General features: G+C 45.5%; 1 protein-coding gene across 1 annotated transcript in view; it reads right to left on the bottom strand.

The window, feature by feature from the left end:
* SHB (SH2 domain containing adaptor protein B) overlaps positions 1 to 15,808 on the bottom strand; it is a 139,527-nt gene that overhangs the window by 30,914 nt on the left and 92,805 nt on the right. The window contains 2 exon segments of the mRNA XM_039545616.1: positions 5,190 to 5,309; positions 10,792 to 10,963. Coding sequence (XP_039401550.1) covers positions 5,190 to 5,309; positions 10,792 to 10,963 — 292 coding nt within the window.

The following is a 15,808-nucleotide window of genomic DNA, read 5'->3' as shown; positions in this document are numbered from 1 at the left end:
TAACTTTACTCACAGGAGTAACCCTCCGTGGGACCATAACTGTGAGTTACGTTACTTGCATGTGTAAGTGTATACAGGATTGGGGCCCACACCGTTCAAGGGAGAAGGTGCCTGGGACTGGGTTTTAGCAGCCTAGCACTTCCACCCTTCTGTGAGCACCCCGGGTATAAAATGTTAGAATCTATACAGGAGATAACGAGGGAGGAAAACCAATGGGGTCTAGTATTTCATCTTCTTTACATCAGCCTCAGAGTCCAGACAGCTGCACTAAGAGCCACACAGGTGGGCCCTGCAATCAGGCTCTAGGTGGGTGCATGGGGTGGCCATGTGGTTTGCAATACTGGATCAGGGTCTAAGAGTAACGGCAAAAGTCTACTGGCAGCATTAGATAAGGAAGACAAGGCAGTTACGCTAGATGCATGCTACACACCAAACCCATGTGAAAAACCACCAGCTGTTCCAGGAACACAGAGCAACAAAGTCACCAGGGCTCATACTCCCCAGGGATTCTAAACTACTCAGGTATTTATTGGAAAGTAGGAACTGGAAGGCGCACAGGATATCCACACAAACATTACACAAAACAGAACTCCAAAAGATGAGCGTGCAATTGCAGTGAAGCTCAGTAGGAGTAAAACTGAAGGAAAGCTGCAAAATGAAGGTAAAAATGACCAAAGTAAAAACGCAGAGTTAGTGTGAGGTTTTAAAACCTGCATCAGGGACAACAACAAATACTAAAGGGAAATACAGAGCTACTGCCAAATACAGAGGAAGTTCAATAATAGAGATGGAAAAGAGCAAAATACTCAGAACACATGCACTTTGTTTCATTCTCCAACAAAAAAGAATGAAGGAAGCAGGCGGCACGGCAAGATAAACGTTAATGAGGATCTGGGAAGGAGCAGCAATGAAGTTAATGAGGCAGGTAGGAGATTACTCACTGAACTTGAAGCTAGTGGGCTGCCTAGGTGCAAGTGATCATTATGACCTGGTTATATTTGTTTGGGGCAAAACAGAATTAAACCAGACAGCAATATATGTTTGGCACTTGAAAAGGGTCAATTTTCAAAGCGAAAAATAATTATGGGAAAAACTCATTGGGAGGAAATAATTAGACAGACACGTGACTAATCCCTGGGAATGGTCCAGAAGAACATCTTACTTCAGGCCCAAAAGGGAGACAGTTCCTCAGCGGCCAAAGGGCTATTTTGGTTAAAGAGCCCTCTTCGTTAGGAGGGGATAGGAAAGCAGCAATACAGTATAATGAAAGAATATATTAATAAATGGAAAAACAAGGAGGCAGCTGGCAGCGAATAGGAATCAGATGTTAAAGGAATGCAGGCGATTTATTTCAGAAGCTAAAAGGTATCAAACTTTCCCATGGCCAACAGGGCTAAGGACAAAAAGAAGGAATGTTTCGAAATGTATCAGGAAGAAAAGGAACCCATTCAAATGAACAGGTCCACTCCCAGCTGGAGATGTGGAAAGTGACAACAATGAGGACAAGGCAGAAGCAGTGTTCAATAAATAGTTCTGTATTTGGGAAGAAGCTGGATGATGCAGTGTCACCATATAACGATGATGAAATACCTTCCAGTCCAACAGTAGCCAAGGAGGATGTTAAAACCTTGTCTGCTAAAGACAAACATTTTTAAAACCAATTTTGTTGCACCCAAGAATTGTAAAGGCGCATTCCAGAGCACTGATGTTACTCTTGGAGAACTGGAGATATTCCAGAGGCCTGGGAGAACGTTAGTGCTTTGCCAGTATTTAGAAAGGGCAAATGGTACGAACCAGGTAGGCATGGGTATGCTTACATTCCATGTAGACACCCGCGGCTGGCCCCTGCCAGCTGACTGGGGCTCACAGGGCTGTTTAATTGCAGTGTAGACATTTGGGTTCAGAGGCAGTGCAAGCTCTGGGACCTCCCTCACCTGGCAGGATCAGAGAGCCAGGGCTCCAGCCCGAGCCTGAATGTCTATACTGCAATTAAACAGCCCCTTAGCCTGAGCCCTGTGAGCCCTGCCAGCCATGGGTTTTCTATTGCTGTGTAGCCATAACCTATAGGCCTGTTTGCCCAGGAGCCAATATCAGGCGAAGTCATGGAATGGCAGCTACAGGATCATCGCCAAAGAGTTGAAAGGATGAAAATATAATTCACCACCACCAATGTGGGTTCCTGGAAAACACGGTTCTGTTAAAAGAATGTGTTATTGTTCTCTGAGATGCGTACAAGTGTGGCTGACAACGGGGACCGTGCTGAGGGAATATCCTGGGACAGCTGACTTAGCACCACACAACATCCTCCTTGAAAAGGGCGAACTAGCTAAAAAATCAGCATGACTCAGATGAAAGGGATTTACAAGGGTTAAACTGATCAGCCTCAAAATGCAACTGTTAATGGGGAACTATCAACTAGTCAGGGTATGTCTAGAAGGGGCCAATTCTCAGCCCAACGTTATTGTGAAGGACTAGGGAGGTGGTATACCTCACTACACTGTATATTGCGCTAGTGAGACCATTGCTGTATTCTGTGTCTAGATTTGGGGTCCACACTTTAAAACCATGTTGGGAAGGGTTTGGAGAATAGCGACAAAAATGATCTGTGGTCTGGAAAACGTACCTTATCATGACAGATTAAAGGAACTTGCGCTATTTAGTTTATCAAAGAGTAGGTTAAAAGGCGATTTAAAACACAGACTAAATACCCACACAGGGAGTTACTGGTAACAGTCAGCTCATTAACGTAGCACACAAAGGCATAGCAAGATCCAATGCTGGGAAGTTCAGTCAGCAAAATTCAAACCGTAAATAAAAATGCAAAATGTTAACAGCGAGGGTAATTAACCTCTGGAACAGTTTCCCAGGGGACGTGGTGGATTCTCCATCATCTGGAGGCTAACACAGGATTAGCTGTCTTTCTAAAAGATATGCTCTAGTTCGACCACAAATCATTGGGCTGAAATTCTCTGTCCTGTGTCATACAGGAAAACAGACTAGATGATCCTGGTGTTCCCTTCGAGCTTTAAAACGTATTAAATGTATAATTTAAATGTACTTAAATCAGCAGAGCCAGGTGTCATTCATTCCAAGGTTCTCAGAGAACCAGAGGAATTGTTACAGCTGACAACTCACAGAAAACAGGTGAGGATCAGAGGAGGACATCATCTACACCAGTGATTCTCAAACTAGGGCTGCTGCTTGTTAAGGGAAAGCCCCTGGTGGGCTGGGCCGGTTTGTTTATGTGCCGAGTCCACAGGTTCGGCCGATCACAGCTCCCACTGGCCACAGTTCGCGGCTCCAGGCCAATGGGGGCTGCTGAACTTCCCGGCATTGGATCTTGCAATGGTCCGAGGGACATGCCGGCCACCCTTCCTGCATTCCCCACTGGCCTGGAGCCGCGATCCGTAGAACCTGTGGTCGCGGCAGGTAAACAAATCGGCCCAGCCCGCCAGGGGCTTTCCCTGAACAAGTGGCGGCCCCAGTTTGAGAACCACTGATCTACACAGAAACTGCATTCCAGCTGTTCTTGGTGGGTCTCTGCACACGACAGCACAAAGCCACAGTACAAGCTTGTGTGTGAAAGGTGTGTTGACACACATACAGAGAGGAATTTGGATTTTAAAATTCCTGAACGGCGTAGTTTTAACCCGTAGGGCAGACCCTCAGCCTGTGCACATTGGCACACATCTGCTGAAGGCAATGGGAGAATACAACCAAACCTGAGAACATGAAGTCAGTGGACTATGCTGAGTATGTGGCCTGTAGCTTTAAGGGTAGGAGGTTTGAAATGGGCTAACTGCCAGATCCACATACAAGTGTGGAGCCTTTGTAACACTCTGGGGGCGGGGAGGGCAGGGCACCTACACATGGAGTAGGAATGGGCCTGTTGCACCATCCCAGGACTTGCCCTAGGAAGATCACAAATCGGGGTGTGTCTACACTGCAGTGAGACCCCTGTGGCTGCCCCGGGCTTCTGGGGCTTGGGCTAAGGGACTGTTTGAGGCTAGAGACCAGGTTGGTCTGGAGCCTGGGCTCTGGGACCCTGAGCGGTGGGAGGGTCCCAGAGGCCAGGCTGCAGCCAGAACCTGAACACCTATAGCACAGTTAAACAGCCCCTCGCCCAAGTGCCGCGAGCCTGAGTCAGCTGGCATAGGCCAGCCGCGGGGGCAGGGCCGGCTCCAGGCACCAGCTCAGCAGGCAGGTGCTTGGGGAGGCAGGTCCGGCTCTTCGGCGGCAGGTCCCTTGGTCCTTCTCGGTGGGAAGGACCTGCCGCCGAAGAAGAAAGTGGCGCGGTGGAGCTGCCGCCGATTGCGGCTTTTTTTCCCCCCCCCCCCGCCGCTTGGTTCGGCAAAACCCCTGGGGCCGGCCCTGCGCGGGGGGGTCTCCCTGCAGTGCTGACATATCCTCCAACAGAGGCTTAGTCGTTTACACAGACCCGTTTCCCACCGCACCCGTTCCAGGGAGGGTGTAAATAAGCCTCCTTACGCCTGTATGCCCCGAACCAAGGTTGGCGTAGCCCATGGAGGGGCTTCCTCCGGCCGTACGCAGGCACAGAGGGTTAGGTTGTGACTTTGGCTAGTACAGCATTTCCTTAGCTGCTGGAATAGTGGCATGAACGCTAGAGCCAGGTGAGCGTATGATGAGCTGATATGCACAACATAAGCATGCTCTGAGTGACCCAAGCCAGGAAGGGAAGAATCATTAAGTGGAAGTATGGAAGAGACCAGAACAAAGATAATTACTTAATTTTGGCGTTCCCTGGGCCTTGACTGTGTCCCGTTAACTGCTACGAATTTCCTCCAATCTCTCACTCATAGCACTACATCCTACACACCAGCTTCCCCCAACTGTACCTTTCCAGCCAGAAAGACAGTCTTGGTGAAAAAGGAAAACAAGCAAGAAATGGGTGTCTAGTAAAAAGCTGAAACAAAACAGAACGCGCACGAATGTTTTAATCAGACGCTGGAAAAGATCAAGTGTATTTTGTAAGGAGCGCACCAAGCAAAGAATAAAAATCCCTTAACACCCCAGAACTGTCACTAGACACAACACAAGCTGACCGTCCATATTCTACAGTTCCTTTGGGTACATTATCCAGCCTTTACTAGTGCCACAAAAGTGACTGAATTCTACTGCACCAAAGGAAGCCTTGTTTATAAGTTTTTGTTTTACTGAACTGTACTTACTTTAAGGAAAGAGAATAGTCATGCTTGCTTGTTTGACTATTCCTCACAAGGTAGCTACATTCTTTACACAACCGTAACAGGTTTTCTGCATCTGTCCGACTGATTGCGCCATGATACCATCTAGGAAAAAGGAAAAGCAATTAAGACATCAGTAAACAAGTATTTAACTCACAGAACATTTCGCTGCATAAATGCTTTAATTGGAATCAGTGGTAACATTGGTTACGTTCTAGAAGGCTGTCATTACAATTTGAGAGAGACAGGGGGAGTGAAGTAATATCTTTTATCGGACCAGCTTCTGTTCGGGAAAAAGGACAGAGCTCCATGTCAGCTTGAAAGCTGGTCTCCCTCACCAACAGAAGTTGTCCAATAAAAGATGTTACCTCACACACCCTGTCTCTCCAATATCCTGGGATCAAGCTGGCCAAAACAACACTGCAAGTTACAATTTAAGATGATGCTTGCACGGGAGTGTCACCGAAGGCTGAAACGTAAATCAGGATGTATATACTAGCAGAGTCTATATGAACCTTCCCAAGCAATGTTTGGTAACAATCTGAGGACACAGTCAGAAAACGATGGTATATCTGTCATAATCATATGATAGGAGAGAACTGTGAAAATCTCTGGTCTCCAACCCACACAGGCTTCCTGCCTCCCACAGAAGGGAGCATATCCGTAGTTTAAATAGTTGAAATTAAACAACTGTATACATCTAACTGGGGGATAAAAACTGGACAAAAAGGGAACATCAGGATTGCTATACATGAGAAATGCTATATATGAAGTATGAGAAAGCATGAAAGAATAAGAGAAATGAGAAATAGGTGTGCCTGTGTCCTTAACAGAACAGCTAAACCAAAGGCCACTCTTTCTAAATACACCTGCGAACAATGCAGAATGTTTTTATTTAACCCTCTGGATAAGTCTATTGGGCTAGTTCCTTTAAGGAGAGACGAAGGGGTCAGGCATTCTGAAAGCTTGTCAATTATATCATGGGGCGGGGCGGGGAATTAGCCCTTCCTCATCTGCAAGCATGTCTGCAAATTAAAGGTTATGGAGGCTTGGTTTCCCTAGGATTTGCCATACAGGATCAGACTGTACTAGTCTCATAATGCACAAGCTAAGGCGTTAGAGGAAAAACAGACCTCACGCCTTTCACCAGACACATGATATGCCTGGTCAGGGGTGCAATGATGTACATGCATGGAGAGAATCTCTTCCTTACTCCTGCAGTGCACAGCTGACACCCCGATGCAGAAAATTTGATTCCCCCCACCACCCTTAGCAAACATAACTACAAATATTACTGGCCTTGAACGCCATGAATTGATGCATGCTGTGTGGAAAAGCATTTCCTTTTATTTGTTTTAAATTTACTTCCCCAATAACTTCCTCTGAGAAGGGCGCTGCACTCACTACCACTGAACAAAGTCATTGCCAGAGAGATTCCCTGGAGGACAATCCATTATGCTCCTCAACATCTGTGTGGTAATGTTAGCCCTATGGAAAATCCTGCTAGTGAAATCTGGTGCAAGGCCCTAAACAAATCTCGGTGCTAGTATTAAATATTCATCACGTCACCCTCTCTTGTTACATCCAGAGTCTCCACCAGAAATGGAATATCTCAACTGATGGAGGGATTAGGACATAGGCTCTTCAGGGTCTTTATTCTGCTCTCTACTAACTGTGAAATGAAGGCATGAGAAGTATTGAGAAATGAGTATGAAAGTTAGCTGACAAGGCTTTTTCCCCATCAGATATTTACCGGTAGGGGAGATTTCTTAGTAAGAATTTTAGAGGTTATCCTGATCGGGTTCTGAGAACCAAATTGAAAGAAGCGTTATCAAATGGATGAAGTGATCTGAGCACGGGAGAAAACACTAAAATGATCAGATTTCACAAAGCGACAGAACAGTAGAATTGAGAAGGGTGATCTGAAAAAATATACCATTGCCATTCTTCCCCCCAAAAATTATTAATCCTCAAACAAAACATCTACGCCAACAACAGGGAAATGCCCATTAACTTGAGATTGAAAGCAACACACTTCAGCTACACCCAGAGGGCTTAATGCATGCCTCCTGGCCCAGGGCAGCTGCATTAGACGCGTGTGAGTGTGCAAGACAGAGTGTGTGCACAAGCGAGCAATGCTTGTGCCACTGCTTCATGTGTGGGTTGCAACACGGAATTTGGGCTTTAAAATGTGATGGGTGAAAACAGCAGTCTGAGGAGACATGGGACAACGGCTGATGGCGATTACCTTTCTGTATCAGAGATAAATATTGCTAACGTGGCTTTGGGGAGTCAGTGACTCGTTACTGGTATATAGGAGTGTATTACTTTGCATAGCATAGCCATATAAAACTAGACACTCCATACTTCAGAGATTTCCAAAAGGCAACTATAGGCTTTAGCAAGGCAACGTGTCCTTAGGCAGCGTTAGAATCTCAATGGATAGGGTCATTTTGTTTGCACTGGGGCTGCCTATTGTTCAAATGTCTCTCTCTCTCACACACACACACACACACACACATCAAGACTCAGCTGCCATCAACATGGCCAAGAAGCAGTGAAATAGCCTCAGCAAGTAGGCTTGCGTAAACATGTAAAACAGAAGATGCTCTAGAGGTCCAGGTCTCATAAGGATGCTAATAAGAGACCCAGCAAAAATCTATGGCAAAACACAAACAGCGGTAGGCAACCTATGGCACGCGAGCTGATTTTCAGTGGCGCTCACACTGCCTGGGTTCTGGCCATTGGTCCGGGGGGCTCTGCATTTTAATTTAATTTTAAATGAAGCTTCTTAAACATTTAAAAACCTTATTTATTTTACATACAAATAGTTTAGTTATATATTATAGATTTATAGAAAGAGACCACCTAAAAACGTTAAAAATGTATTACCAGCACTCGAAACCTTAAATTAGAGTGAATAAATGAGCTTTCGTGGGTGAATACCCACTTCGTCAGATGCACGTCAAGGTGTTCGCCCACGAAAGCTCATGCTCCAATACGTCTGTTAGTCTAGAAGGTGCCACAGGACTCTTTGCTGCTTTTACAGATCCAGCCTAACACGGCTCCCCTCTGATACTTGAGTGAATAAATGAAGACTCAGCACATCATTTCTGAAAGGCTGCCAACCCCTGCACTAAAAACTTGTACACATCATTAAAATGTGATCATGTTTTTCTACCCAAGTAGGGCCTGTCCCAGCTCCCAGTGAAGTCAATACGGAGAGTCCCGTTGATTGCAATGTGCAGTAAGATCAGGCCCTTAATGCGGTCTTTCCACTTTGCACAACTGAATCTGCTTGTCTACACACGGCGTTGTTCCTGATTAACTTAGCTAAATGGCTATTAGCTAAACAGGAGCAAGAAACTCTAGTTCTGGAATAACAGCATCCAGCCAGGGAGTTAATTGGGGACCACTACCACATGCAGACACGCCCTTAGAGTGAGGGCCAAATTCAGCCCTGGTGTAAGCAGCTATAGCGCCACTGAGGACCAGGTAGTTGCATCACTTACTCATCCTGTCATGCCCATGCATTGCAGTTCACCTGCTATGCAGCATTACATTACTCTCAGTTCTGAGCTGGGCACTGGAGGACTAGAGTAGCTGCAAAGGACCTCATTTACAGGGGCGGGGAGATCTCATCTCCAGCGAGAGGCAGGAAGTACAGAAGAGACATCGTCATCTTCATTTTTTGCCTTGTATATGGGGGAAGTGGAGCAGTTCCACTCAACTTCTTCAGGTCTCTGACTTGCCAGGTACATGTGCTTAGAGGTTTGTTTTTCCCTCAACACCAGGCATCTAAAAGTAATTTCCTGATACTGAGCTGGAGCTGACATTCGTGTCTTGCCAACATACCCTGCACTAATCCACTCACTTTATAATCTGCACACACACACACAAACCCTGTCTCTCTCTGCTTCTCAGCAAAGATTTAGTAGCAGATGCTGCAGAAAGGTGTCATATTACTAAGACTTAATTTAAACCAATCATTTACGCTCATATCTCAGGATGTACTTCAGCATATTTTGTAAAAATGAACTACCTGCTCACCTATTTTGTGACACGTTACTGTTGCTTTTTAAAAATGATTTGTTCATTTCAGGCTTGATCCTGGAGATGCAGTTATGGTAACTGACATTTCTCAACACCTCACAGCTTCAGACCTTTACATTTGCCGGTTCACAAAATCCAGAAAGTTGCAAAGGGTCTCCCAGTTACTGGTGCAAATTAGCAAAGTGCTACTGTATTCCCAAGTCAGAAGCTGCTCCTTTGCAGGGATTCAGTCTTGGATTTCATGTCAAGTTGATGAACCAAGAGTCTGGTGTAAATATCTGAACATCAACCGATGAATTGAAGATAGAAAAACAGCCAGAACTCTGGTTTTTACTTTCTATTCTAACACAGTTGTTGCATTTCAAATTATCCACTAAATCTTGACCTCAGATCATGTCCCATTTTATTCGCCCACCAAATGTTCTGAGTTACACCACCATCCCCACCCTACTAAACTCTTTAAAGAGTCCAAACTACTTACCTGATTCTAATCAAACTCTGGCATATGAAAATGATGGTAGTTTATGGCTATTACCCAGAGTGCATTTTTATAGCCAACACAGTAGTCCTGTAAAAGCCAGGGGGTTATAGTAGAGGTGTTGACTGAGCCTTGACAGTTGCAGTTTCCTAGATTAGAGATTTCTGCATTTTCAACGCGTAGCTACTTGAAAGTTTTGGGTGATGCCAAAGGGGGAGCATGACTGTGTGGCTGGGAATATTGCCCATTGGAGAACTTGAGGTGCAAACCCCACTTGCAGAACGTGCTGCCACTTGGCTAAGCTGTATCTGCAGCAATAGGTCTGGTACCAGATCACACTACCACTTGTAACCACACATGCAGCATCCGCTGGGTGACATGGAAGCACAGGAAACCCAAGAGGCACCCCCGTAGGGGAGAGGGAGACACATATTCTGGAGACTCTTCCCTAGGAGCAGGTGTGGAGCAAATAAACCCAGAGCTGATCACCACCCTTGTTCTGATGACCTCTCCTTATACTGGTTTTGTAACAGGTCCAGCCAGGTGAACCCAGAGACTGTTCTCACCGATAGGGGGAAGGGGATGAATATCTGAAACTGTATGGCTACTTTCTAGATAAACAAGATCTTCAATTAGAGAGACTTTACAGCAGGGCTTTGATAGGCTTGAAATACAAGAATAAACGTGATTGACACAGATAAAAATTTAAACACAAAAATGAGCCACTTACAATTCACACAGGTCATGATGATTACAGCTCCTGAGCATCATTCAGACAGACGTCTATTGTTCCCCTCCCCGGCACCTATCAGCATAATATTTACACACTGTACAACAATTAGAGATAACCTGAAGTGATCCTCAGGGTGGTGACATTCTCACATCCTCCCTTGTTCTTTGTGTGCATGCTTAGGGGTTTGTAACAACATGAAACTCCGGGAAGTACAGGGGACAACAGGACCGGAATGTTAACAGGCCTCATTCCTTCCAGCTGCCTGCCACTCACTTAGGCAGATACAGAGCTCTGCACACACCGCGTTTTCCATGTTAACTCACATTTGTTTTTCCAGTGGCACAGTTGGATCTACTCTCTCTCCCAGGATCCCACAGAATTCCGGGCTGCCATGCTTGATGGGTTTGAAGCCACCTCCTGGCGCTCGGAGCTGTCGACGCCTGTCACTTGAAGGTGAAGGAGAAGATTGCCTTTTCTCATTCCCGTTAAACTGGGCTGCAAGAGATTTGTAAGAGACAACAGTTACCTTTTCAGAATCTACTGATGAAAGAATTCTAACCATGGTGACCAGAACTGCAGCATTTTAGAGGGCTTTATGCTTTAGAATGAGGATAAATATGCATCTCTGACATGGGATTTAGTGGTTTATCTAAGATGCTTAACATAATATGGAGCCTTTCTGATAGTTCACATTACAGTCCTAAAATACTGCATTAGTCCAGTTGTTAGACAACCATCAACAGTGCTTGTTTTCAACATCTGACTTGCATCTCCATCACATTTAAGTGCTCAGTGTGGAGCAATTTGCATTATACTGAAGAGACTTATTTTCGCTTGTTTTAGGGATGTGATTCAAACATAAATCAGGTCAGAGAAGATGCAAGAACCCAGTCCTCTGGAATTGCTTGGACAACGATCCAGGCAAAAACACAGACAGTACATAGTTACATGAATACATCAAATGCACTGACTGATCAGCAATAATTTAAAAATGCAGCCTGGCAGTGTTTGGCAAGACGCTTCTGTCTTGAAATAATGGGGTAAAATGAGTGACAAAACCAAAAACTTTATTCGCCAGTTTCTCACGTGGTGGTCCAACCAAAGCAGAGTGTCAGTTCTGGAAGCCTGTGATTTCTCATGGCATTGCAACATCAGTAACAGAAAACACACTGAAATAAGTGTTCATAAAAACTACACTTAAGAGGCTTATTAGGGAGCATCACACAGTCATAATTTTTATCCAACCCCACATATTGATAGCTGTGGTCCTCCAAGGAAGAGCGCACAGATGTGGTCACAGAGGCTTTAATATCTACATTCCCTGCTCTAAGGTCCTGGGTCATCTTCCCCATAAAAAAATGGGAGTGCTGACTCTGCTGCGGAGAGATTTCTCAAACAGCAGCAGCAGCGTGAAGCTGTCATGTTTCACTGCCGCCGACAGCTTTCTGAATAGCAGCTGCAAAACTGTCCAGTCTTGACAGGCACATGCTGCTGTTGAAGGACAACAGGTTGAGCAGCAGCAGAGGCACTGGAGTTGCCTGCCTGCAGATTCAGGATGACCGCACTGCACTGGTTTACATTCAGCTCACATTTTTTATTTTCTTCTGGCAACAAAATGGATTAAAAAGCTTAATTAAAAAGCACACCTCAAGTGCAATAACAATTGATGTCCTAGGGCCCCATATTTGCCAGAGAGCTGCTCACTCACCTCTGAAAGAGGATTTTTCTTTCTCTGCTGAAGATCATGAATTATTGATTCTCAGCAGATCTGGGGACCCAGTGCAACACAAACCAGTCTTTCCAAGGGTTTGGAATAGGCAATGATTGTAAATTAAGATCAGTGGTTACCTGCTGAGAATTTCGACAGCAACCATAGGGAAACAGTCATATCAAGAATGTTCCTGGACATGCTTGGTCGGTGCCAGATGCTAAACACCCAGCTAGTGTTCCAGGGCAATGGTATTACCATGGCATAAATTTGCAGTGACTAACATGGAGAGTTTGGAATGGTTTGTACACACCCTGCAGCTTTGCATCTATGACGCGTTGTTAAAGCCAGCCTGGATGACCAGCTTAGTCACCATTTAATTGACAGGACAGGAATCAGCATGACCCAGCACAGCCAGAATTCAGCTTACTAGGATACATAGCATGCCAGATGTATATTTGGTACGAATCACAATTGCTGATCTGAGCCCAACCATTTACATATTACACCTCTACCCCGATATAACACGAATTTGGATATAACACGGTAAAGCAGCGCTCCAGAGCGGGGCTGCCCACTCCGGCGGATCAAAGCAAGTTCGATATAATGCAGTTTCACCTATAACGCAGTAAGATTTTTTGGCTCCCGAGGACAGTGTTATATCGGCAGTACAAGCTTCCCAGCTAGAGCTGGTTGAAAGTCTGAATTTCTGTTCTGCAGCCTTCTTTGTGCTGCATATAGCAGCAACAAAAAAGCAGAAATAGATTTAAAAAAAATCATTTGCAAGTCACTGTTCCAGGCTAGTTGCACCTGTCACCTCTCTGGTTTGTCTGAGCACACCTTCAGGTACTGGGGCTCATGCTTTCCCCTCTCCTGTAGATGGAGGGGGGAAGGGTTGCAATTCACCACTCTTAGCCTGGGCCCGAGGCTACAGCACCCTGCAGATCAACAGTGCTTATCCAGTAGGTCCAACTAGGTTCTGAACCTATGGATCTTCCCTGGGGGATGGAGTCTGTGACCAGCTGTGAATAGAGTGACCAGCCAGCTGCCTTAAACCAACATATTGCTTATTCAGCAGTAGAAGCAAAGCATTAGAGGGAAGGATTTTAAACCACATGCAGCCTGCATAGGTGTCCATCTGACCAGGCCCTGATGGTAGCCTACACAGGCTTAGCTTCCCTCAGACACCCCAGCAGGAGCCTGTTTCAGCCTGCTTTCCCTGAACAGCTACCCAACCACCTTTGGGAGGGAGGAAGAGATCCTCTCAGCCTAGAGATCGAGTTCCTTTGTTCTGCTCAGGTCCCAGGTGTTGGGCCCCGATTGTTCACACTAGCTCCCCGGACTCAGCCCCAGGTCCAGCCAGACTCCTCAGAGGCAATGGCCCCTGGCCATTTGCTGTGGGGTGGTTCATTCGGAGTCACTGTTTCCTTTCTCTTCCTGACAGCCCCCTATTAAACTAACCCAATACGTTCAGACCGACAACATCCACTAACCCGGGCGACACACAGGAGTAATTACACAGCAGTTCCATTTCCATCATTATCCCCCGAGCATTCTAACCACACCCTGTCCAGGCTGGCTCTGTAAGGACTCGATGGGACATTGACTCAGAACGGCCATACTAGGTCAGACCACAGGTCCATCTACCCAGTATCCTGTCTGCCGACATTGGCCAGTGCCAGGTGCCCCAGAGGGAGTGAATGGAACAGGCAATAATTGAGTGATCCATCCCCTGTCATGGAATATCAGGGTTGGAAGGGACCTCACGAGATCATCTAGTCCAACCCCCTGCTCAAAGCAGGACAAATCCCCAAACAGTTTTTTTTAATCCCAGTTCCCTAAATGGCTCCCTCAAGGATTGAACTCACAACCCTGGGTTTAGCAGACCCATGCTCAAACCACTGAGCTACCCCTCCCCTCTTTTGCCCAGTCCTAGCATCTGGCAGTCACAAGCCAGAGACACCCAGAACATGGGGTTGCATCCCTGTCCATCCTGGCTACTAGCCATTGATGGACCTGTCCTCCGTGACAGAAGCACCTACTCCTGCAAGATTCCATGAGGCAACCCTGGGGGCTGTGCTATGGCACGCTGGCCCTCAGCCAGAGTCGGCAGCTAAGCGCCGCACAAACACCAGCCAACCAGACACTCCTTCGGGCTGGCAAATCTCTGGCTACAGGAAGAGATCTGACAGTTGTAGTCAGTGAATCTAGAGAGCAGACTTTGCCCATACCATTTCAGGTGTAAATCTATCTGCAGTAGAGGATCAGATGTTTTCTTGAGCAGGAACTGAGTGGGTGATAATTCGCTGCATGTCTTGCAGCTTCTTGTTTTATTTTCCAAATCTCAGTTACTCCACAGATCAAAACCACCTACCAGGAAGGCCCAGCATTTACTGAGTTCACACCACTGGAGTGTTTGCAGCTTGCGTTTGGAGGATTAGTCAAAATAGGGAGGCCTAGAAATGAGGATCCCGCAAGACCTGCCTGGACTCCAATGGCAGTTGTGCAACAGCAGCTGGATCAGGCCCAAAGCCTGAACTTTGAGTACTAGTCAGTGCAAGGCTCTATTTACCTCTTAGGAAACTAGCCACTGCTTAACACGAAACAAAATCCCACGTTCCATTAGACAGCCGTGCAGGCTTCGGTAATTCAGGAAGTGCCCTAGTTCAAACATTCGGGCGAGTTCTATGGCCCGTGTTGTGCAGGAGGGCAGCCTATTCATATTATTTATACGCCCATAGAGCCTTGAAGCCCCAAACATGGACCGGGACCCAACAGTGCCAGGTGCTGTACCAGTGCAGAACAAAAAGATGGGCCCTAGCCCCCAAGAGCGACAATGATCACAATGCCTTCTGGACTTACCCTCTGTGAAGGAGTGAGTGCCTGAAGGAGATTTTCTATCCCATGTAGTGGACAGAATAGTTACCCTACGGGACAACCCTACAGAGTTACAGTTGAGAGCTCCTGTTTATAGTTCACCTATATAAATATTGATTCTTCACAGAAATTAAACCTGGTACAATATAATGAAACCATGTTAGACAACAGCTTGAAGCTACACTCAGTGACAATACTGAGCAACAAATAATCATAACCCTATATTTTAAAGGCAGCAAGTGGCAGTGACTGACGAGTATAATTACAGAAATCTCATTCACCTTAAATAAAAACTCCCATTCAGAACACTATAATTCACAAGTAAAGGTGCTGATAGATTTGAATCTTTTGTTGGTTCCTATCATAATACATTTAAATTACATTTCTTTTTGTAGGGTGTAATTTTAAACTGGCAATATTTTTAATTTAGTGGATCTTCATAAAAGATAACTGTTGTAATCCCTTAAAAGAATATTTACATTTAGACAAATCATAAAACCCAAAATAGTAATGACGGAATTAATTACAGCCACATGCAGCAAATTAAAAATTAATCTTAATCTAACACATTCCAGAACAAAGAAATAATTGGTACAAAACAAAAGCTGTGGTTTTTTAAAAAACGCTGTGGGGTTTTTAAAAAAAAAATTCAAGGTTCAAACAGTAAATACAATATCAGAGGGCTCCGAAGAGTGCATTAAAAGCATCATTATTACTCAAGAACCAGACTCCTCATGAGTTGTGAGAGAGACCTG

The sequence above is a fragment of the Mauremys reevesii genome, linkage group 6 (genome assembly GCF_016161935.1).
Source record: "Mauremys reevesii isolate NIE-2019 linkage group 6, ASM1616193v1, whole genome shotgun sequence".
Taxonomy (NCBI): domain Eukaryota; kingdom Metazoa; phylum Chordata; order Testudines; family Geoemydidae; genus Mauremys; species Mauremys reevesii.
Note: the sequence above shows the minus strand (reverse complement) of the source record. Positions and strands in the feature narration are given on the sequence as shown.